At 37.2% G+C, this 21,880-nt stretch overlaps 6 protein-coding genes across 11 annotated transcripts; 1 reads left to right on the plus strand and 5 right to left on the minus strand.

The window, feature by feature from the left end:
- The first annotated feature begins 3,101 nt into the window (after positions 1–3,101).
- On the plus strand, positions 3,102–6,207 carry LOC107228115 (pleiotropic regulator 1). 2 transcript variants are annotated; one of them, XM_015669484.2, is made up of 10 exons: positions 3,102–3,350; positions 3,487–3,593; positions 3,713–3,834; positions 3,938–4,224; positions 4,396–4,545; positions 4,727–4,921; positions 4,994–5,112; positions 5,205–5,384; positions 5,554–5,707; positions 5,953–6,207. In XM_015669484.2, the coding sequence occupies exons 1-10, from the start codon at positions 3,348–3,350 to the stop codon at positions 6,010–6,012; spliced, it is 1,377 nt and encodes a 458-aa protein (XP_015524970.2). In that variant the 5' UTR covers positions 3,102–3,347; the 3' UTR covers positions 6,013–6,207. The 2 variants fall into 2 exon arrangements, with proteins under 2 accessions (XP_015524970.2, XP_015524969.2); XM_015669483.2 differs by having other exon boundaries at positions 5,554–6,124.
- On the minus strand, positions 5,871–7,905 carry LOC107228116 (tubulin-folding cofactor B). Its single transcript, XM_015669485.2, has 6 exons — positions 7,478–7,905; positions 7,183–7,326; positions 6,883–6,970; positions 6,529–6,720; positions 6,349–6,421; positions 5,871–6,268 (listed from the first exon to the last, which is right to left on the minus strand). The coding sequence occupies exons 1-6, from the start codon at positions 7,595–7,597 to the stop codon at positions 6,151–6,153; spliced, it is 735 nt and encodes a 244-aa protein (XP_015524971.1). The 5' UTR covers positions 7,598–7,905; the 3' UTR covers positions 5,871–6,150.
- Positions 7,906–8,226: 321 nt separating this feature from the next.
- LOC107228086 (protein jagunal) lies at positions 8,227–10,119 on the minus strand. The gene is made up of 4 exons (XM_015669440.2): positions 9,938–10,119; positions 9,218–9,359; positions 8,597–8,812; positions 8,227–8,428 (listed from the first exon to the last, which is right to left on the minus strand). Exons 1-4 carry the CDS (start codon positions 10,027–10,029, stop codon positions 8,300–8,302), a joined length of 579 nt encoding a protein of 192 aa, XP_015524926.1. The 5' UTR covers positions 10,030–10,119; the 3' UTR covers positions 8,227–8,299.
- Positions 10,120–11,091: 972 nt separating this feature from the next.
- Positions 11,092–17,550, minus strand: LOC107228119 (protein Aster-B). 5 transcript variants are annotated; one of them, XM_046740038.1, is made up of 12 exons: positions 17,329–17,550; positions 16,987–17,132; positions 16,095–16,398; positions 15,638–15,836; positions 14,668–15,270; positions 14,360–14,518; positions 14,132–14,253; positions 13,812–14,004; positions 13,330–13,563; positions 13,089–13,242; positions 12,867–12,987; positions 11,092–12,747 (listed from the first exon to the last, which is right to left on the minus strand). In XM_046740038.1, exons 2-12 carry the CDS (start codon positions 17,094–17,096, stop codon positions 12,613–12,615), a joined length of 2,334 nt encoding a protein of 777 aa, XP_046595994.1. In that variant the 5' UTR covers positions 17,097–17,132; positions 17,329–17,550; the 3' UTR covers positions 11,092–12,612. The 5 variants fall into 5 exon arrangements, with proteins under 5 accessions (XP_046595994.1, XP_046595993.1, XP_046595996.1 ...); XM_046740037.1 differs by having other exon boundaries at positions 16,987–17,135; XM_046740040.1 differs by lacking the exon at positions 17,329–17,550 and having other exon boundaries at positions 13,089–13,236; positions 14,668–14,728; positions 15,017–15,270; positions 16,987–17,273.
- Positions 17,551–18,237: 687 nt separating this feature from the next.
- LOC107228114 (ubiquitin-40S ribosomal protein S27a) lies at positions 18,238–21,402 on the minus strand. The gene is made up of 4 exons (XM_015669482.2): positions 21,282–21,402; positions 18,955–19,078; positions 18,536–18,753; positions 18,238–18,417 (listed from the first exon to the last, which is right to left on the minus strand). The coding sequence occupies exons 2-4, from the start codon at positions 19,055–19,057 to the stop codon at positions 18,268–18,270; spliced, it is 471 nt and encodes a 156-aa protein (XP_015524968.1). The 5' UTR covers positions 19,058–19,078; positions 21,282–21,402; the 3' UTR covers positions 18,238–18,267.
- Positions 19,218–21,341, minus strand: LOC107228113 (ribosome biogenesis protein NSA2 homolog). The gene is made up of 2 exons (XM_015669481.2): positions 21,282–21,341; positions 19,218–20,174 (listed from the first exon to the last, which is right to left on the minus strand). The coding sequence occupies exon 2, from the start codon at positions 20,150–20,152 to the stop codon at positions 19,373–19,375; it is 780 nt and encodes a 259-aa protein (XP_015524967.1). The 5' UTR covers positions 20,153–20,174; positions 21,282–21,341; the 3' UTR covers positions 19,218–19,372.
- Positions 21,403–21,880: the final 478 nt, after the last annotated feature.

Genomic DNA, 21,880 nt, shown 5'->3' on the forward strand with positions numbered 1-21,880 from the left:
AACTCAGAAAACGCAGCTAAAAGAGCGTGGGATCAACGGGAGACGAATGACGATGGAAAAAGCATCAGTCGAAAAATGTGAAAAACTCAGGTTCTGGTTTTCTGCCTGTAACTTTTGATCCGTTTCTCGCAGCGTATTGGGACTGCGCCCAATCGATTTCTCTCGCAAAACTACGTCAGAAAAGTGCACGAAAGAATTTATTCCAGCACTTTTCAAAATCGCGAAAATTTTCACCAAAAATACAAAGGGGTTAGCCTTACTTATTTTTGGGCCGAAAAATTTTTGGTCTCAGATTCGATTTGCATGATCTTTTTTTGATTAATTAGACTCCCAGGAACTCAGAAAACGCAGCGAAAACAGCGTAGGATCAACGGGAGAGAGATGACGACGAAAAGATCACCAGCTGAAAAATGTGAAAAACTCAGGTTCTGGTTTTCTGCCTGTAACTTCTGATCCGTTGCTCGCAGCGTATTGGGACTGCACCCAATCGATTTCTCTCGCAAAACTACGTCAGAAAAGTGCACGAAAGAATTTATTCCAGCACTTTTCAAAATCGCGAAAATTTTCACCAAAAATACAAAGAGGTTAGCCTTACTTATTTTTGGGCCGAAAAATTTTTGGTCTCAGATTCGATTTGCATGATCTTTTTTTGATTAATTAGACTCCCAGGAACTTAGAAAACGCAGCGAAAACAGCGTAGGACCAACAGCAGACGAATGACGATGGAAAAAGCAGCAGTTGAAAAATGTGAAAAACTCAGGTTCTGGTTTTCTGCCTGTAACTTTTAATCCGTTGCTCGCAGCGTATTGGGACTGCGCCCAATCGATTTCTCCCGCAAAATTACGTCGAAAATATGCACGGAAGAATTTATTCCAGCTCTTTTCGAAATCGCGAAATTTTTCACCAAAAATACAAAGGGGTTAGCCTTACTTATTTTTGGGCCGAAAAATTTTTGGTCTTTGATTCGATTTGCATGACCTATTCTCGACTGATTAGACTCCCAGGAACTCAGAAAACGCAGCTAAAAGAGCGTGGGATCAACGGGAGACGAATGACGATGGAAAAAGCATCAGTCGAAAAATGTGAAAAACTCAGGTTCTGGTTTTCTGCCTGTAACTTTTGATCCGTTTCTCGCAGCGTATTGGGACTGCGCCCAATCGATTTCTCTCGCAAAACTACGTCAGAAAAGTGCACGAAAGAATTTATTCCAGCACTTTTCAAAATCGCGAAAATTTTCACCAAAAATACAAAGGGGTTAGCCTTACTTATTTTTGGGCCGAAAAATTTTTGGTCTCAGATTCGATTTGCATGATCTTTTTTTGATTAATTAGACTCCCAGGAACTCAGAAAACGCAGCGAAAACAGCGTAGGATCAACGGGAGAGAGATGACGACGAAAAGATCACCAGCTGAAAAATGTGAAAAACTCAGGTTCTGGTTTTCTGCCTGTAACTTCTGATCCGTTGCTCGCAGCGTATTGGGACTGCACCCAATCGATTTCTCTCGCAAAACTACGTCAGAAAAGTGCACGAAAGAATTTATTCCAGCACTTTTCAAAATCGCGAAAATTTTCACCAAAAATACAAAGAGGTTAGCCTTACTTATTTTTGGGCCGAAAAATTTTTGGTCTCAGATTCGATTTGCATGATCTTTTTTTGATTAATTAGACTCCCAGGAACTTAGAAAACGCAGCGAAAACAGCGTAGGACCAACAGCAGACGAATGACGATGGAAAAAGCAGCAGTTGAAAAATGTGAAAAACTCAGGTTCTGGTTTTCTGCCTGTAACTTTTAATCCGTTGCTCGCAGCGTATTGGGACTGCGCCCAATCGATTTCTCCCGCAAAATTACGTCGAAAATATGCACGGAAGAATTTATTCCAGCTCTTTTCGAAATCGCGAAATTTTTCACCAAAAATACAAAGGGGTTAGCCTTACTTATTTTTGGGCCGAAAAATTTTTGGTCTTTGATTCGATTTGCATGACCTATTCTCGACTGATTAGACTCCCAGGAACTCAGAAAACGCAGCTAAAAGAGCGTGGGATCAACGGGAGACGAATGACGATGGAAAAAGCATCAGTCGAAAAATGTGAAAAACTCAGGTTCTGGTTTTCTGCCTGTAACTTTTGATCCGTTTCTCGCAGCGTATTGGGACTGCGCCCAATCGATTTCTCTCGCAAAACTACGTCAGAAAAGTGCACGAAAGAATTTATTCCAGCACTTTTCAAAATCGCGAAAATTTTCACCAAAAATACAAAGGGGTTAGGCTTACTTATTTTTGGGCCGAAAAATTTTTGGTCTCAGATTCGATTTGCATGACCTTTTCTTGACTAATTGGACTCCCAGAAACTTAGAAAACGCAGCGAAAACAGCGTAGGATCAACGGGAGAGAGATGACGACGAAAAGATCACCAGCTGAAAAATGTGAAAAACTCAGGTTCTGGTTTTCTGCCTGTAACTTCTGATCCGTTGCTCGCAGCGTATTGGGACTGCGCCCAATCGATTTCTCTCGCAAAACTACGTCAGAAAAGTGCACGAAAGAGTTTATTCCAGCACTTTTCAAAATCGCGAAAATTTTCACCAAAAATACAAAGGGGTTAGCCTTACTTATTTTTGGGCCGAAAAATTTTTGGTCTCAGATTCGATTTGCATGACCTTTTCTTGACTAATTGGACTCCCAGAAACTTAGAAAACGCAGCGAAAACAGCGTAGGACCAACAGCAGACGAATGACGACGAAAAGATCACCAGCTGAAAAATGTGAAAAACTCAGGTTCTGGTTTTCTGCCTGTAACTTCTGATCCGTTGCTCGCAGCGTGTTGGGACTGCGCGCCGTCGGTTCCTCCTCTGAAATTATGTGTCCGTAGTGCACCGAAGAATTTATTCAAGTATATTCTTGAATTGGGCATATTTCAGTGGAAAAATCCAATAGGATTTGAAGAGCGATTTGTGACTTGATACCTACCATATGCTTGATACTAGTAGTGTAGCGCACAAGCAGAGTGTTGTCGATAGCGCCTCCTACAGCGAAAAGCCTGCGAAAATGGTCGCTGTCTTAACCGCCTGTCGCAGCACTCTAGCGTAGGTTTAAGCCGTAATCTTGAACTATTAGGTCCCATGGTTGTTCAGAAAACAAGCGGTGTTCGTTTTTTGGTTATATTTTCTGTCTGTTTTGATTGGCTTTCGTCAGATACATTTTTCAATTTTGTTTCTTAATTTCTCAACGTTATTCACATGATCATCAGCAAATGTATCAAAAAATATTGTTTGTGTTAAACTAATACAACCGACACTTGTATAGCGATTATCGTGACCGACTGCTTTTGTCGCCAGTGACTGTTTCAATAGCTATGGTAATTATTGATCTACAATAAGTCGTCAACTACCTTGTGGACCAAAATCTCATCGCATCGTTTTATGTAGCATGTACCACGTCATTATTACTGTCACTTCAGTCTTAATTCACCATTCTTTTCTCATGTTTGGCAGGACGTGCAACGACACTCGGTACATACCCTGGTGTTTCGTTCTCTTAAGAGAACACATGATATGTTTTTGTCAAATCAAGGAACCCTTCCTCCGGTTGATCCTTCAACGTAAGTACCATACTCATAATGTAGCCCCAATTGTGAACTCATTAAACACATATACATAATGCAACACATTCTGATGTGCAAAAACCGTCTTAATAATAAACGTCTCTTTTTGTTAACAGGGAATTGCTGAAAAAAGCCATCAAATCTAAAGACTCTTACTCGCCAGTCTTAGATCGAGTTAGAAGAAACAATCACCTAAAATCTAATCATGATCACAATTCGGACCCTCCCCCACCTGGTGGTAAGTTAGTCGTCACGGTCTTTGTTTAATTTAACTGAACAAAATAAATCGAAACTATCTGGCGAATTCATCATTCATACGATGTCGCTTTTATCTTGCCCAGATGATACCTTCAATGGAGGTAACAATTCATCTGCGATGGTACCTTACGGTGGTGGAATGGGCCACTCAGTCAGTTTGAGCTCATCAATGCCCACTAATACCAACAGCACTTCGTCAACTGTCATGAATCTCCCACCAAAAAAGACCCCAGCAATAGCAAAACCACGCTGGCATGCTCCTTGGAAATTGTATAGAGTAATAAGTGGCCATCTTGGTTGGGTACGGTGCTGTGCTATCGAACCTGGCAACGACTGGTTCGCTACAGGATCAGCTGACAGAGTTATCAAGGTACAAGGGCATCTATTCCTTAGTTGTTAATTTATAAGATTTTATTTAATTTCGTCCTGAGCATTTACATCATTTTTGTTAAAAATTTCTCACAAGATTTTTAACTACATTTTCAATGTCATTAAAACATCGACTAGTACAGCATTAATGAAAAATGCAACATTTTTACAGATTTGGGATCTTGCTAGCGGAAAGTTGAAAGTATCTTTAACCGGACATATCAGTAGCGTACGTGGTCTTGCCGTGTCTCATAGACACCCGTATCTATTCTCATGTGGCGAAGATCGTCAAGTCAAATGCTGGGATCTAGAATACAACAAGGTAAATATATAGTACAGCGCTGTAAGAACTTGGAATTATCAATAATACCTAAAAGTGTCAATACAGAAAAGTAAAAGAAAAAAGATAGACAAGTCTAAAAGTACCCAAAATATGAAAATGACATCGAAGCTAAAAATACTATGTGACCAATAAGATAAGAATATTAAACTGCATTTCCTAGGTTATAAGACACTACCATGGTCACTTGTCAGCAGTTTATTCCATGGCTCTGCATCCAAATATTGATGTACTAGTCACAGCAGGCAGAGATTCGACCGCTCGCGTTTGGGATATGCGAACGAAAGCGAACGTTCACACGCTGGCTGGGCATACAAATACAGTAGCTAGTGTGATATGTCAGGCAGCAGAACCTCAGGTGAACGAATGATGTCCACAGTAACCGATTTTATAAATGGGGCTTGCATCTAAATGTATTTGAATTTTTAAGGTCATAACTGGTAGCCACGACTGTACAATCAGACTGTGGGACTTAGCTGCCGGAAAATCTAGAGCAACTTTAACAAATCATAAAAAGAGCGTTCGATCTGTTGTGTTTCATCCGGCGTTGTGCGTATCTTAATTTTATCTAATCTTGCATCTCAATCTCGATTTATGTTGCCCAGTTTCCCGCATTTATTTGATCTTTTCGGATATTCTAGATACATGTTCGCGTCAGCCTCACCCGATAATATCAAACAATGGAAATGCCCAGAAGGAAAATTCATCCAAAACTTGTCTGGTCATAATGCAATTGTCAATTGCCTGGCCGTTAACGCGGATGGTGTACTTGTATCTGGTGCTGACAATGGTTCCATGCAGTTATGGGATTGGAGGACCGGGTGAGATTTCAAATCTTAGATATTCATCTGTTGAAACTTTGAATTTTTTTTTTTTTTCAAATAATCCTAATAATTATTCTGTATCCGGCACCTCGTTTTAGTTAGTAATATAATTTTTATGGTTAATCAATGGACTGAAATAATTGTAGCAAATGATTTATTTTTATAGCTACAACTTCCAGAGACTTCAAGCCCCAGTTCAACCTGGTTCAATGGATAGCGAAGCAGGCGTTTTTAGTATTACATTCGACATGTCGGGGACACGTATGATAACTACCGAAGCCGACAAGACGATAAAAGTCTACAAGGAAGACGACACAGCGGTGCGTTTAGTAATTTATATTAAGTGTCGCATGAACTTATTTACCATGATTGTTTCCTATTCATATTACTTTTATTTTCTGTTGTAACAACAAATCGTAAACTTAAACATAATTTAATGCAACGACCAAATGGTATCACAGTAATCTATGTCTGGAATTTCTGTTTCGTTTCACCATTGATTATTTATTGTAATCGTTAATAATCACTTCCGTGATTAATTAAATGTGCGAATGATTTTTTACAGTCCGAAGAAAGTCATCCGATTAATTGGAGGCCTGACATCATTAAGCGAAGAAAATATTAGTGAATGTATAAACATTAAACAAGGTTGTGTTTATACAATAACAATTTAATGATAAGTTGTATTGTGAGACGATTTACGAATTGATTGTAAATAAAGCTTCCATTTCCACAAATGCTGATTACGATTAGTTATAATGTTTTAAAGTTCCTCGTCCAAGTTGAAATCTTCCTCCGGATAGTCTCCCACCTTGATATGTGCAGGCTTCAAAAAACCACCGTAATTCGGCAGGCAATCGAAATACCTTTTTCCTTGGACGCTAGAAATACAAATAATCTTGAATGAATATTAACTATTTAGAAAACAACATTAAAATGACCAACTACCAAAGTGACTTACGATCCATCATTTTTTCCCAATGGCTCATCATATTTGACACCAATCCACCAACCAGACTTGAATTCGGTTTTACCTGCAAAGAATTATTCAAAAATTATCAACCCAGTGCAAATGAACATAAAAGATACAATGGAGGCAAAATATTGTGCAATTGGGCAATCGTTGCTCATCATTACTTACCAACATACATGACCGTTCCTCTACGTCTCGGTTGATTTGGTACTTGAGTTTCGCAACGATCGCCGACCTTGCAAGCTCTGGCAGCGGCTTCATCTGCCTCCTCTTCTCGACGTTTCTCTTCTTCCCTTCTCTTAGTTTCTTCCTCATTATATTTACCCAACTTGTTTCTCTCTAGGAATGCTTTCACTGTGTCTGAAAAAAAAATTTCTGCTGTCATTATGATTATTTATTGAAGCATGAAATTCAAAAATTATTCTTTAATGCCCAAGTAATGATTAGTGGAAAAGTAGCATTTGGCCAGTTTTTACTGTTGGAAGCCTGAGTTTTTATACATGCATCAGATGTATGAATTACCGGATCGTTTGGCATACTCCGATTCAGACAGTTCGAATTTATCCACCTGTGCAGTTTCATCGTCAGGTCGAATGCAGTTATCTATCACCTGTTCAGAGCGAGAAAATATTTTGACAACGATTCGATATAAAGAAATAATAAATCAATAAATAGAAGCAGATGGACAAGTTTTTTCTCTTTTACTTTATCTCAGATTTTTATCAGCCAATGAAATATTCGGTAGAGAATTTGATAAAGAAAAAACAAGCCGACTGTTTTACATGACAGAAAAAAGAATTCTACATGAAGTTTTTATCTTACATGAACTCTCATTCCATCATCGATCGGATAAGATCCCAACAAGCGGTCACCCTGATCAGGTTTGCAGATCAGTTTGTCATTTTTATCGTACACCTCTAATTTCATGGTGGCTGAATTACCTCCTGTAAGGAGTTCGAGTTTACCCTGAAACAAGAGTCAGTTGTCAATAACATTCTGGCAGCTAAATATGAGTTAAAAAAGAGACATTGGATTATGATTACTCTTTTACTGTTATTTGCCTAACTTTGCTCAACTATTTTAAGAAAATTTCAACATCGGTCTACCGGTTACAAACCTTAAAATCATCGAGAGTGATTCCCTTTTGAAATCTCCTTTCGACACAGCAAGTTTGTTGCCCCGAATTGGTGATGTTTAGGTTAACGAAGTCTGAGGTTACCACGCTGTATTCTGTCATTTTGAACAACCCCTATTCGCTTGATAAGAAATAGATTTGTTCAACTGTACGGTTTGGAAAAATCCTCGAATTTTCGATATTCACCAGTCAATCTAGACAGTAAAACTAATATACGCAGTAGATGAAACCAAAGAATATCATCAAACTGTACCACAACTGTACCAATCGTGACAATGTAACATAGCCTCTACATTTGACAGTTAGGCGTCGGCTGAATAAATGAGGGAAACGCCTGCACTACTGCAACATTCACTATTAGCCGTATGTTGAGTAGGCTGCAATGAGGCGACCAAACCCACAATCTTCCGTACTTGATGACCCAAAAGATTGAACTAATTTTGGAAACATATTTGTGTTTTCCCGTAATTTTGTACTGTTTCCTGTATTCTCACGAAGCAAGTACATCAGTTATGAAAACACAAGACATAAGTGAGAAAGTACGAAATACATTGTATTTCCGCAGCAGGACCTTAAATAAAATAATTTAATATCCGTAAATGAATATTTCCAATTTATGTATTTATGTATGAACATTCAGTTGGAATCTGTATAGTCGGAAAAAAGAAAACTCTTTGTAATTATGTACATGCATATGTATAATTCTGATATAATTGTCTTCTTTTTCTCATCGCCGCTCTTCCCTTTGCCGAATCTTTCACTCTCCCTTTTTCTCGTTCTTACTGGAACTCCTTGAACATATCTTTACTCAGTTTTTTTCGATCCACGAGCTTTCCAAGCTGACTGGAGATTCCAGGAGAAGTATAACGAAAAGAAATGTACTTGAGAGGCAAGAAGCAGAAATGCATACCATAGTAACCCATATGGCATTCCCTGTAACAAATTAAATTAATAAATAAACGAGTTAAGCTAACAAGTGATATTTGGTAAAATTAGTTAATATTTTTTAATCTTTTTTAGTTCTCAAACCTATAGCTTGAATTTACTTTCATCATCATTAATTCTAATGCATCGTATTTTAAAAACGAAAGTACGGCTTACCTGCCAAATTTGTATATTTTCTTTGTCGTTTGTAGTCAAATAAGTCCAGACATCTTTGAAATAGTATACTACACCATAGATGAGTGGACCATAACCAAGTACCACAATTCCAAACATATACCTCTGTATTGTCTTAATTCTATTGTAGCGTATTGCAGATAAAGCTAAAAATGAAAGTAATAAGCTTCCGCACCATATGTATTCCCACCAGAGCGGCTGAAATTCAAGAATTTCCGGTTTTTACATAGTATAGGATATAACAGGTGAAAAGAATTTATTTCATTATCGACACATTGATTCCAGTCACTGGGTCAACCCTTCGTTTGAATTACTACGAGCTCAATAGAAATGGTCATAGTTCTCATACCAATTTCAACATGTTAACGTGAGGCTAAACCATTTTAAACATAAAAAAAACTCAAAGAGATATGAGATAACTTGTAACTAATTTTCAGTAACCCTGATTAAAATGATGCAAGTTAAAGATTCGAACTAAAAACGGTAATGAAATGCACACCCGGACTAAAAAAAGGTTTACCACTGGTTTTAGATACAAAAAAGGTAAATCAGCAAATTAATGAGATGATAATGAGTCATTTATAATATTGTTGCTATTGTTACCTGTGGTATTTGTAGCTCTTCAATTTCCAACACAAATATATCCAAGTGATCAAGTATGTCAGCGGATAATTTCGCCAGCATTACAAAAAATAGTAAATAGTGAAAAAATATACAATACTTTAATCTGGACTTATTCATGGCGCTGAAAAAGTTAAATTCTTATACTTATTCATTTTTTAATATTTTTTCATCTTGTGCCTTATTAACATTGCAAATGATTATGACATAATTGAATGACCAAGCGTTAATGTAAGTTATTGTGTATTTTTTGTTAGTGAAATAGAAGAGGTAGTTATAGTTCTGAAAACTTAACAGAAGCTTGAATCAGTAAAAAAAAACGGAAGGAACAAAAATGATATAAATCTGTGTAAACAGCTGACTTCATAAAATCGGAATATATCGTTGATGAATATGAGGTTAAAACCAAACTTATCTGTATTAATCTATGGTTAAAACCATACGTGAACGATGCGACGGCAATGAAGAAAGTGCGAGACACACAGATAGAGATTTGATGACAGAAAATACGTTCTAATTCTACTGACAAATAAATGAAAGAAATTCAACAGATTGTTAGAAGTTGTATCTGGTAAAATATGAATGGGAGGGGTTATTTCAATACATAATTATACGCGTGGGAATATAAGGGCGACTGATAGATATTAGAAATGATACTGAAGAGCTTGATATGGATGGTTATTTATTTATTTTACTATTTACCTGAATTGATACTGTGCGGCGATTCGTTGTCTGTGTAAAAAATCAGTACCATCTGTGCCCAACGCCTGAGATGCGGTTAATTTCGAAGCCATATTATTCCGTAAGCGAACGTTGTGTACCTCCGATTACTAATTTAGTTCAAAAACTCGTGCAGCCTGTCTTTGCCAAAAAGTTTTCAGGTAGGACACGACTATTTTTAAACACTCGCAGCCATCTTCGTAATCCTCGTATTTCAACCGCTGCCATACTAATCCACCGAAGACACGCTAGCTTCCACGTTATCCACGTTCTCATGCTTGGATGAACGAATATTTAGACCAAAGAGTTAGATCACACCCAGTCACCTGTTGTCGATTAGTTTTTTTTCCAACACAAATTGGCATCATTTAGTCATTCTGTTAGATCCGACCAATAGTATTCCTTCGCATTGATTTCTGTCGTAATCTTAATGCAAAAAACAGCTCGTCCCCTTCCTCCCCTTCGCGCAGGGCAAAAGTAGTTTTACAACTTTAGGTCTTACTCACGGTCTTATAGACAGTTCTGGGTACTCCGGCTGTAAAACCGCGCTCGAAAATGAAGCCGATGTTGTGAATTTTCGCCGCTAGCGCTAGTGAGGGAGAGGCCTACTTAGGCCGTGTTCGAAAATTGACTGACAGTACTGTCAGCAATCTTTCATCTCTTTTGCGCTTCCAAGTTCGTGAATAGCTCTGACTCTGTCCTAGGGAATTTTGAGTACTGTCAGTCAATTTACGAACACGGCCTTAGTACACATACACCGGCCTCTGAGATTGCAGCGCTCCGGTCTTTGGTGCACAAATTGAGAAACACAGGCTTCAACACGGTCACGCTGCGTTATATAAGAAGGGGACTTGGACTGCCCAGACCTGTCTATAAGACCGTGGTCTTACTCAACATTAGATAAAGAATTGGTTTAACTATATGTAACAACTCTTCTATTCGAAGATGACCCGCAGATATACATAATCCATATTTAATTGTGATAAAAATATCAGATTTTTAACCACTTCGATGATTTCAAAAATTGAATACGACGTGCAAATTCAATTACTGTTGAAGACGGTTTGTTCACTGTTATGCCCTTTATTTCTTAGTTCAAACGTTCAAATTGAGAATTTACGCCTACTCACGAAGGAATTGATTAACGTAAAGTTTTATTAACAGATAACCTGAGTACAAAAACTGATTCAGGTTGCTACAACGTGATTAAAATATATATATATATATCTATTCCTATCCTATTACCATCATAGTACTGACAGTAACATACGTAATGTTATACGCATAATTTGAAATGTCAACTTTTCATATAATCCTTCAACAGAAAAAATCGAAATTAACGTAAATTAGAACAGATCGCGACCAAAAAAGAATTCTAAAAAACCACATCCATTTTATCAATGGTTTGAAATGATTAACAATACGGACTTGTACATTACGTAATTAATACAGATGATACACGTAGAACGTGACGAGAAGAGCGCAACAATTGAATTGTTGTCATTAGTTAATACCGTGTATTCACCACTACTTTCATTTTTTATGTTTTAATGCACGAACTACGGCTATTATTACCAAGTTATTTCAATGATATACTAACTCATTTATATATGTATACTGTATTGTAAATATATGTTTATATATACATACACACACACACACACACACACACACACACACACACACACATATATATATATATATATATATATATATATATATATATATATACATATATATATAAATATCATAATACTTGTTACTTGCACTAATCGCTGGCTCCTTCAATACAATAATTTATTTATTAACTCACTTTGACTCTATATTGTGCTATAGTAAGTAATATTTGCTAATCCGATTTTTTGTCTTTCGATTTAACGTTTTCCCAACCCGACCAAATAAAATTGGTCCGCAGGTTTCGTAAATGCACAATTCATTTTCGATAAATTAACTACAGGCGAGCCTATTTAGCATATTTAGATTCACTGGGCTTCTTTTCTATCACCCTCTCAGACACGCTCTTTGATTTTGCGTTCAGGAACTGTAAGTAAATGATCAAACTTACACAACCTGTGCGCCATTCATTCAATCGTTAATCCACGGACAGTTTGTGTGTAATTTACAGTACTACACACAGATACTATACGTGTACAGCATCGCATTGATCGATAAAAATTGATCGTTTGTAATTGATACTTCAATGAAATATAATGATAACAATAACTATTGTATAATTATTAATACTTTTAAATGCGTTAAAATTCATGTATATCATTTTCTGCATTTCATTCAAACATAAATCCCTCCCTGCCCCAAAAATTGGCTGTCAATAATATGTATAATTGTATGCATCTGTCACTTAAGTACACAATCTGCAAACAAAATTGCCAAATGTATAATAATATATAATTTACGTTCTAATTCATTTAGGGTTATCTCTCTTTCTCTATTGGTTTTTTCTTGTTTTATGCTGTCGCAAAAAATCATAAATCATATTGTAATAAAAACTTTCGATAAAAAGTAAAATTGTAACCTTTTGCTTGTGATTTTTTTTTCTATGATCCCTCACTATATTCTTGTTGCTTTTTTTCCCAGAGGAAAATAAAAGTAATACAAATTTTTATACTCTACCATGATCCTCTGTACTTCGACGATATTTACATTTCGTAGCTCTGATGATCAGATCTAGATTCAGAAGACTTTGAAGAAGATAACGTTTTCAACACAGATATCACGTTGTCTGTTACCGTTGGATGAATACTCATTTGCAGTTCAGTCAATGACTCTTCAGTCTGGGAATATCATAGAAATATCATTTTAATTGTGAATACAGATGTATAATGGATCATAACTGAAGTCCCGAGAATATTCTTCCTATTGATAATATTTACCAGCTAAAATATTAAATCACCTGTCTCAATAACTGAGCCGCTGTGTGCAAAACTCTCTGCCACTTCCTCATTTCCACATTATGAAGACTCTCTTGTTGTTGTAACAAGTTTATCCAATCCTCTTCCGTCTTGGGTGTATTTCTAAAAAAATTCAAACATGGTACAGGATGAAAGTTATCAATCTGATACGGACACTTTTTTGTAGTCCTGATGATATTTGTGAAAAACTTGATTAATCTTACTTGAGAACGTGTAGATCCATAATGGTGTAAGCAGCAGCTTCTTCTAAGCCCCATAATTTATAATAAAGTAAACCATTTATTAGCATAAGGCATAAAACTGCTAAGAGAAGTATCCAGCTTACTATGTTGCTGGTGTCGTTGCGAACACCTGAAACTTCGAAAAAAATTAAGGTTGATAGAAACAAAGTTGGTATAATCGCGACAGACTTATCGTTTCCGTATTTTTAAACAGCTTTTTCACCATTGTTGTTGTATACTCGTGGCAAGTCTGCTGTAACGGCTTGGTGGCAAGACTGTAAGTGATCTGTGGGATGTGCTTGTAGAGATGCGCCAGCCCCGGTCAACCGTCTTCGTCGTCTCGCCTTGCGTTTCAATCCCACTCCAACATTACCTTCCTCACTTTCAACGCTCAGCGCTTTTACCAAGCTACCAAAATACTCTTCTAATCCAGCCCAACAATTTTTCTCGATAAAACCTATATTGTAACAGAGAATACAAGAGAAATGTTTTTTTTCTTCTTGATAACAGAACTTTTAGTGTTTCATTTGTTCTAAAACTAAGGAAGCGAGCAACTCAAAGAACTGATGAATTTCTGAATGAAGGTGATGTTATTTGAAAAATAGAATATTGATTTGTGAGTACGATAATGAAAACAAACACAGGTTTCTTGGTTCTTTTTTCTCAATTACAAGGCAGCTAGATTACCTTTAATATTCTACTCACTTTTAACAAGACCCCAGACATTCTTCTTGTATTTAATTTGTGAAAATACTGCAAGGTTTGTCTCACCCTCCGTAGAACTTGTCATACAGTAATGCGTGTGAACGCTGAATGAATCTGCATAAGGTATACCTGCGTTGTTGCTCTCTATATCTATACAGTATAGATGCCCAGGTCTGCTGCATGGTAGCATTATCTATATTATGGAAACAAAAAACGCGTGAAAATAGTCATGAGCCAGTGTCTTCATAACGATCAAGGTTCTTTAGATGAATTATTGGTGAGTTCCACTTTAAAGAGTCTTTTCAAATAAATGTGCATACCTGCGTCTCTGTTACTTGGGAAGATTTCGGACCAACAGATTGCGACAGTGATATAGTTAGTGAAACCGTTCTTGATTTTTGACCCGTTTGACTGTCTTGTGTCCATGCCGATTGTACCAGATCTGAGGATAGTGAAAAAAATTACACAATATTTGAAGTTGCAGAAACACCGTTCAGCAGCATGTGTCAACATTTTTTCTTTGCATGTATAACAATAATTGAACTTACCGGTGGTTTTTCGTGCCGTATGAAAATCCAAGAAGAACTTTGAGTTGGTAAAGAGCAATGTGAATAATTGATCTATATGAATAGGTAATGTTGCATTACAAAGTTGCCGTCCATCATGCACAGCTGAGCACACTGCATTACTGCGTAGGGCAATGCGTACTAGAGAAAACAAAATGATTCAGCAAATCATGAAGATTGTCAAATGCTTTCACAATCAATCAAACTGAGACATACATTGTATAAAATTGAATAATGTCAGTTGAAATATATAAATCTTAAATGATTGTATCGACTGATCTTAAACTTACGTGGATGCTTCTCGGCTTCGCTCTCTGTGGTATCACTGAGATCGGTAGGATCCAGATGAGACTCTGGTCTAGTCGATGAACGTCTGTCAAGTTCGGGGTTAGACGAATTGTTGGGCTGAGGTGGCATCAATAGATTATCTGAATTAACCACTGCTCCCCCTTCAGCTTCGGAATACGATTCGACTGAGAGTTGAATGGAGATTTTTTTATCCTCCTGTGCGGGTAAGAGCGAAGGTACATAATCTTCGTCGTCAGAAGTAAGGCCAAGCTCATCACCATAGCAGGCATGAACGAGCTGCCACATTTCGGTCATGCTCATTGGCTGACCTATCAGTGCATTTTGCCAAACTCTGAAGAGCATAAGATAAGCTTTGTCCCTGGCCCCGAATGATGTGAGAAAAAATTTGTCCGTTTCCGTACAGACTAGTATAGCATTTGGTATGACTAGCGCAGTTTTCTCCTTCGTTATTGAGGCGACGTCCTTCCAACGCAGAGATACTGACGTTTCCCATGAAAATATGTTTGCATAAAAACATATGTAGTTTTGGGATACGTACAATCTTCCATGAACAAGTATATCTCGCTGCAGGGCGCAAGAGTAATCTGAAAGAAGTAGGAAATTTTTATTATCTAACTCTAACAAGTTTTAATACCTTTATTGTACTATTAAATTTTGGATTTATTTAGTTTTGTTAGACTTTGATTACACATAACTTGGAAAAACACAATTTTTACGTTCCTGTTTATCAAAACCTATAGAATAATTCAAGATTAATTAGAAAATTTTCACGTCTTGTTGAACTCAGTCTCAGCAGTTAAATTATACAAGAAATAAAAGTCCACAGAAAATATTTTGTGAATTCAGGGGAGAAGTTGGAATACTACAAATCCCTGTTCAATAAAACTCAATTTCAACCACTTACAAGTACGACTAGATGAGTATGTAGGCTACACTAAGAAATATTCTCACCAACAACAAGTCGTTCATCATCCGGAACGTCTTTAAAAATCCTTTTAAAATCCTCAGATCGTGATTTATAAGTTGGATAAAGTACGTTATACCATGATGACTTTTTCTTGGTACGATCTCCAGCTCTGGTTTCCTTTCTAACTTCGTACGCTGAATTCCGTCCAGGTTCGGCAGAGTCCGAAGATCGATTAACTGCTTCCTACGATGCAAAAAATGTTTAATAAATTTTGCAAAGGATGCACAAGAATGTATTGAACAATCTTCAAAGGCCAATTCCAAAGATACAAAGTCTGAGTTATAGTATCTACCAAAAAGTAAGATTTCATTGATTTGATTGATTTCGAAAATTACAAAATTAATTTACCTTTTTTCTTTTCATTAAAAAATTGTATTTTGCAACTCATTCCTCTGTTCATCTCAATACATAGAAAAAATTCTTTCGGTCCTAAGATAATACCTGGTTTTGTTGATCCTCTAGTTTGCTAGGGGATATATCTTTATTGACGAAATTAGCAACATCCGAATGAGGTCTAGAGTGATCCCTCTTGGTATAGGGCCTGGGACTTGGCCAAGGTGATGGAGTAGGGCTAGGTGAAGGGCTATTGCAACCTGAGCCTCCCCCCAAATTTGTGTCAATCAAGTTAGAAGCCGATCCATCATTTCCACTGACGCCGATGGTTAGATTGGCATTTGTCAGCGACAGATTGTTGCTAGTTATCGAGTCGTGGCTGGAAGTGGAAACGTTCTCCACCGACTTGTTCCTGAAAGTAAATTTCATGCATTATTTTTTTTTTCTGATATCCCTAATGATGAGTAGAAAAATAATGAGTCAATATTTTGCCTTGTCCACTTCAGAATTTCAATCGTTTGCTTCGTTAACACTGAAGCCAGTATTGTTGTTATGTACTGTACTTATTGTTAAAATGAACAATAAAAGAAAGATGAGCAATTGCAAATAGTAATAATTGTTCCGTTGGTGTTTTCTCTTTATACAGTTGCTTTGTTTACTTTTTTATTCCATTGTTTTCGAGGAGTCAAGCCGCGTATCAATATATCTCAATGTCGTTGAAATCGCGAATGACATTAGATAGGCTACTATGAACGACAATACGAGGTAATAATTGAGAGATAAGGCAATGATGGATGGGAGGTGGATATAGGGTAATTGTCGTAAATAGACGGATCAATGCTACGCGTCTTTTAATACAAGTAGAACAATTTTTTTTCGTTGTCGCCAAGCAATAACGACGACGTTCTGTTGTCATTACCGCAACTCGGGTTTCCCCGCCTTTTCGATACTCGGAGGGTACAGAACATGCGGATACAGGAATTACTTAAGCAACACTTACATAATGGAGGTGGGGTCTCCTCCCGGGGTGGCTGAATCGTTCTCGTATAATATTAGAAGTTCTGATGCAGCAGGACCGAAATCTGTAATGTGAACTGCCATCTGCCACATTATCGGCAAACGTATCAGCGGTAAACCGGATAATCCCTGCTGTCAACAATTGTTCTCATTGTCGATAATAATACACCGCATTTAGGGTCATAATCTAAATTTCATCTGATATAACTCCTCTGACGTTCGTTTATTTCGAACTGTCTACTATAACTACTTATCGTTACAGTGCCGATTCTACACAATCTTCTGTTTCGATTAATTACCACTGGACACGAAACAAAACACCTACCTTGACGTTTCACATGTTTTGTTTTTTATTTCTCCGTACGTACGCACTGACTAATGTCTCAGACAATAAGGTACACTAGGGTAACGTACACTTTGCGTCTTATTGAATTTGTCAATGATTATATTACACCTGTTTTCATTATTGTAGAATTTCTATACGACCCCACACACAGCACTTGCGCGATGTGTATAAACACCAAATCCTAATTATTTGTGTATACACTTCTACGATCGTTTGTTTTTCAACGTTACTTTCAGTAAAGTTTTTCGCTCACTCTCGATTGATCTACCAGAGACGCGCTTTCCCCGAGACCAAATTTGCAAATGACGAAAAAAATTTGTAAAACTCTATATCTGCCACTTTACATGCCCGCACTAATAATAATGAGATACTTCACGATCATGAAGTATGCAAATCAAAGGAGATGCTAGCTTCCCGGGCACCGGTTGGTATCTAACTGTGGTAGTTAGCCAGTATCAGGTGGGTCATTGCGATTTTTCACCGCGGTAGCGCTCATGTTGTTTCAGTTCAGCGGTGTTAATAACGGTAACGTTAGACGCGAACTGTAATAAATTAGTGAAAAAGTAAAAAGACCCGGTGGGTAAAAATATCAAATATTGTTCCCAACCACTTCCTAACCATAAAAAAACAGGGTAGAAACGAACAATTGTTCAATAGTGAGAAAACTTCATTTTTCACGCAATTCAGTGATCCCTGGGTGATCCATTCGGGATTACTTTTATTTATATTTTGAACTGACTTGTCTAGTGTCATATTTGCAATTGTCATTAGTAAATATGATAGCAAAAAAAGAAAGAATTAGCTGAAGGTCGAGGGATATGATAATTACTATTGATTGAACTGATTATCCGAAAACAACTAATATTTTATGTTTAAATTTTTTTTTTATTTTGTCGTTATGTATACGGGATACACATATTATTTATCTTCAGGCTTGTTGAAGACGAGAGTATAGCCACATTTTCCGCAGTAATGACGGTCTTCCATGGCTGCCATGAAAACTCCGGCACCGCATTGTTCGGAAGGACATTCTCGTCGTAGACGATGAATCTTGCCATTCTCGTCGACCTAGAAACAGAGGAATTTGAAGATTTTATTCAACTATACACTGTTTTGTTTCTTTTTCACATTCAGAATGGAATAAAGGAAATATGCAACTGTGAACACATAGTAATAATTAATGTACCTTGTAAAACTTGAGGACAGCAAGCTTAACCTTCTTCTTCTTGTGCTTGATCTTCTTGGGGGTGGAGTAATTCTTCTTCTTGCGTTTCTTGGCTCCACCACGAAGGCGGAGTACCAAGTGAAGCGTAGATTCTTTCTGGATATTGTAATCGGAAAGAGTTCTTCCATCCTCAAGTTGCTTGCCAGCAAAAATCAAACGCTGCTGATCAGGGGGAATCCCTGAAGAAATCAAAGCAAATCGTTACATTTTTCTTCTCTTTTTTACTGACTATTTGATTTGTGGCCAGAACTTTCAAGATTCCCTCTTTTCGAGTACATTTGTTGCGCTTAATCCTACCCTAGTGTGTTTAATAGTTAAATGGTACAATTTGATAAAAATTTCATCTTCTTGGTATTTTCGCTTAGTCCCAACTAAATTACCTTCTTTATCTTGTATTTTTGCTTTCACATTTTCAATCGTGTCGGAGGCTTCCACCTCCAATGTGATTGTCTTCCCAGTTAAAGTTTTGACGAATATCTGCATGATGGTTATGGTCTAGACCAGCTGTAAAAGAAAAACGGAAAAAATATACATGTGTCTACATTGAAATCTCACCCTGAAAATGTGTTGGCTGGGAAAAATAACCATACAAAAATGATACAATTAGAAATTAGAAAAATTGGGGAAGAAAAAAAATTTGCCATATTTCAAAAATTACTTTATTTCACTTTTCATTTCTCAATTAAACTTAATGGTATACAGTGATTGAATACAAGTAGAATAGTCCAATGTTTGAATTAAATAATAAAATCGAAGAATATGTGTCAAGTCTTTAGTTTGGTTTGCTATGAACAGTGATTAAACTAACAAAACTGCATTAATGCAGCCGTCGTTTTCGGGATTATTGGTAACTTGGGCATATTTACCCCATACAACTTTACCGGACTGTGTAACAAGCCCCAATTCGGAAATATTCACTTCAATAACAGTACCCTTAGTTATAACGCCAAGAGTTGTGTACATGGCTGAGCTCGGATTTTTTTTAACACCAATAATTGGGAGACAGAATGTGGCTTTTAGTTCTGGATGAGTAACGTGTGCCTTCTTGAATCTGAGAGCCATAGGTCTGATGAACCTCTCAAACTTTGGTGGTTTCCTGGTAAAACTTTCACCAACAAATGTTACTTTTGTCACCATTCGCTTCCATGCTTTCCGCTTGGATTTTCCAGTTCGCATCACCTTGAACACCTCTGAGTCTGACTGTGCCCTTACTTTTGGTATCGGGACATCCCATTTACCAGCCTTTTCTTTACGTTTTTGTTTTATGAGGTTGGATAAGACTTTCGCGCGCGAAGAAACGTCCCTGTCCAGCAGGTAAACTGGAAGCGCTCCCTCTGGGGTGGGTTCAGTTTTCTTTCGGACATTTTTCTCCTCGTGAGCCTTGATCTTCTTTTTCATCTGGATCTTCTCATTGCGGCGTTCTTTGTTAAAGATCTTTGCCTTCAATCCTCGCAGGCTGCGTGCTTTTTCTGCACGTTTGTGAGGTTCCCTAGCCTCTCGCTTACGCTTGCGTTCTTCATAGTCAAGCCGCCTTCCATACAAGGTTCGGAAACGGTCCATATACTCATTTTGTGGCATTTTGTTTTCTTACATCTGCTTGCTGAAACAGAAAATTTCTATGTCTTTTAATTAGCACATGTCGATGTTCAGATTTGGACAGTTGGCTAATTGATAATTACATATTTTATATATACTTGGTTTGAAAATTTACAAATAAATTTGATCTATTCTTTACAGCAAAGAACTTACCTTAGACTTTTTTTCAATCGTCGATTTCACAGATACACAGACATTACCTGTCCAACAATTATTTTTTCTTCGATCTCCCCACTTCAAGCCAAGGAATACAAAGCCATGATTTCTGGTTCTTGAAATTGACGCAACTTGTGATAACTTCTTAACAAACTCAATTTAATAACGCTAATTGAAAATATCTAGTTTTGATATAAAATTATTCAAATTCATTGAGTAAATGGAATATTTGCTTTCACAACTTCAGCAGCTACAACCAGACTGCCCAAATCTTGAATTAAAACGTACGAGTCTTATAATATAATTGCGTGATCGTACAAATATTGAGATTTGCAGACTAGCGATTGTGGTAATATTGTAGAGCGCGAAACTTGTACCGGTACAAATGTTACGCATAAGCTAAAGATGTACCCGAATCAATGAAGTAAAACTGTTGTATGACAGCAAAAAGCAAACATATCAAAACATAATAGAAAAAAAAACAGTAAGTTTGATGTAAACTATTTCATGAAATACTTTGGATTAGAGTCCAAAGGTTCGCCAAACACTGCCCCGTGAGAATAGCATGTGGGCGATTGGTGACGGAGGTTATTTTGTAGAAAATGAATGCTGCGAAAAAACATATGACCTTTAGCTAAAATTACATACATTTCGCTATGTTTCTATTACAAATCAGCGACTACCGTTGAAGATCGTTAGATTTCAATAGTCATCAGCGGTATCGCCAATGCATTTTGTAATGGAGAAGAGCACGCGCTGGACCGACCAAGTGGGCAGAAAAACGTGGCAAATGTCAGGATTAGGTAAAAGTAGTATTGGATCACAGCAGGATCGTTTTCGCGCATTTACAACAGCAGTTAAGCAGTTTCGATAGATAGAAATGTCGTTCAGGGCGTTAAATACCGCAAAATGTTAAGTATTTGAATGAAAATTAGAGAAACATATTCTAACTCACCTACAGCCGACCACGCCAGGAACAGAAAAGACCGCCGAGTATCGAAGCGGCTTAGAGGGAAAGTCGAGTGGATAAGAAATCTTTCTCCCCTTCTTGCGACGTTCACCTTATGCCATGAACCACGCAGATGCTGTGCGTTCCGTCGGTAATGCGTTAATACATTGGTATTAGACACGCTGCAATCTATTCAGTGATTTTATGTATGTATGCACACACAATCATGAATGCACAGGTCAAATTTCAATGTCACCATCGATTTATCTTACGCATTAAATCTACTATAATGTGCTTGAAATGATTGTTTAAATCGATACATAGACCAAACAGTTGACATAACGACGATTTCCATCTACCTTGTTCCGTCAGAAATTTGCATATAATATGTTTTTAGAATCAGTTGTACAGTCGGGAAAACTAAATGCTTCATTCGTTTTTTATATATACGTGCATAATTATAGTACGTCAACTATTTATTTAACGTTTCAATCGAATTTCAATGAGAGTTTCAGTCCTGTTCAAAGTTTTGGCTCGCAGCCACCAGTGAAGCGCTGTGGACACCTAGCATGACGAATCGTCAAAAGTTTGTGTCCGAAAAACTG

The sequence above is a fragment of the Neodiprion lecontei genome, chromosome 5 (genome assembly GCF_021901455.1).
Source record: "Neodiprion lecontei isolate iyNeoLeco1 chromosome 5, iyNeoLeco1.1, whole genome shotgun sequence".
NCBI lineage: Eukaryota > Metazoa > Arthropoda > Insecta > Hymenoptera > Diprionidae > Neodiprion > Neodiprion lecontei.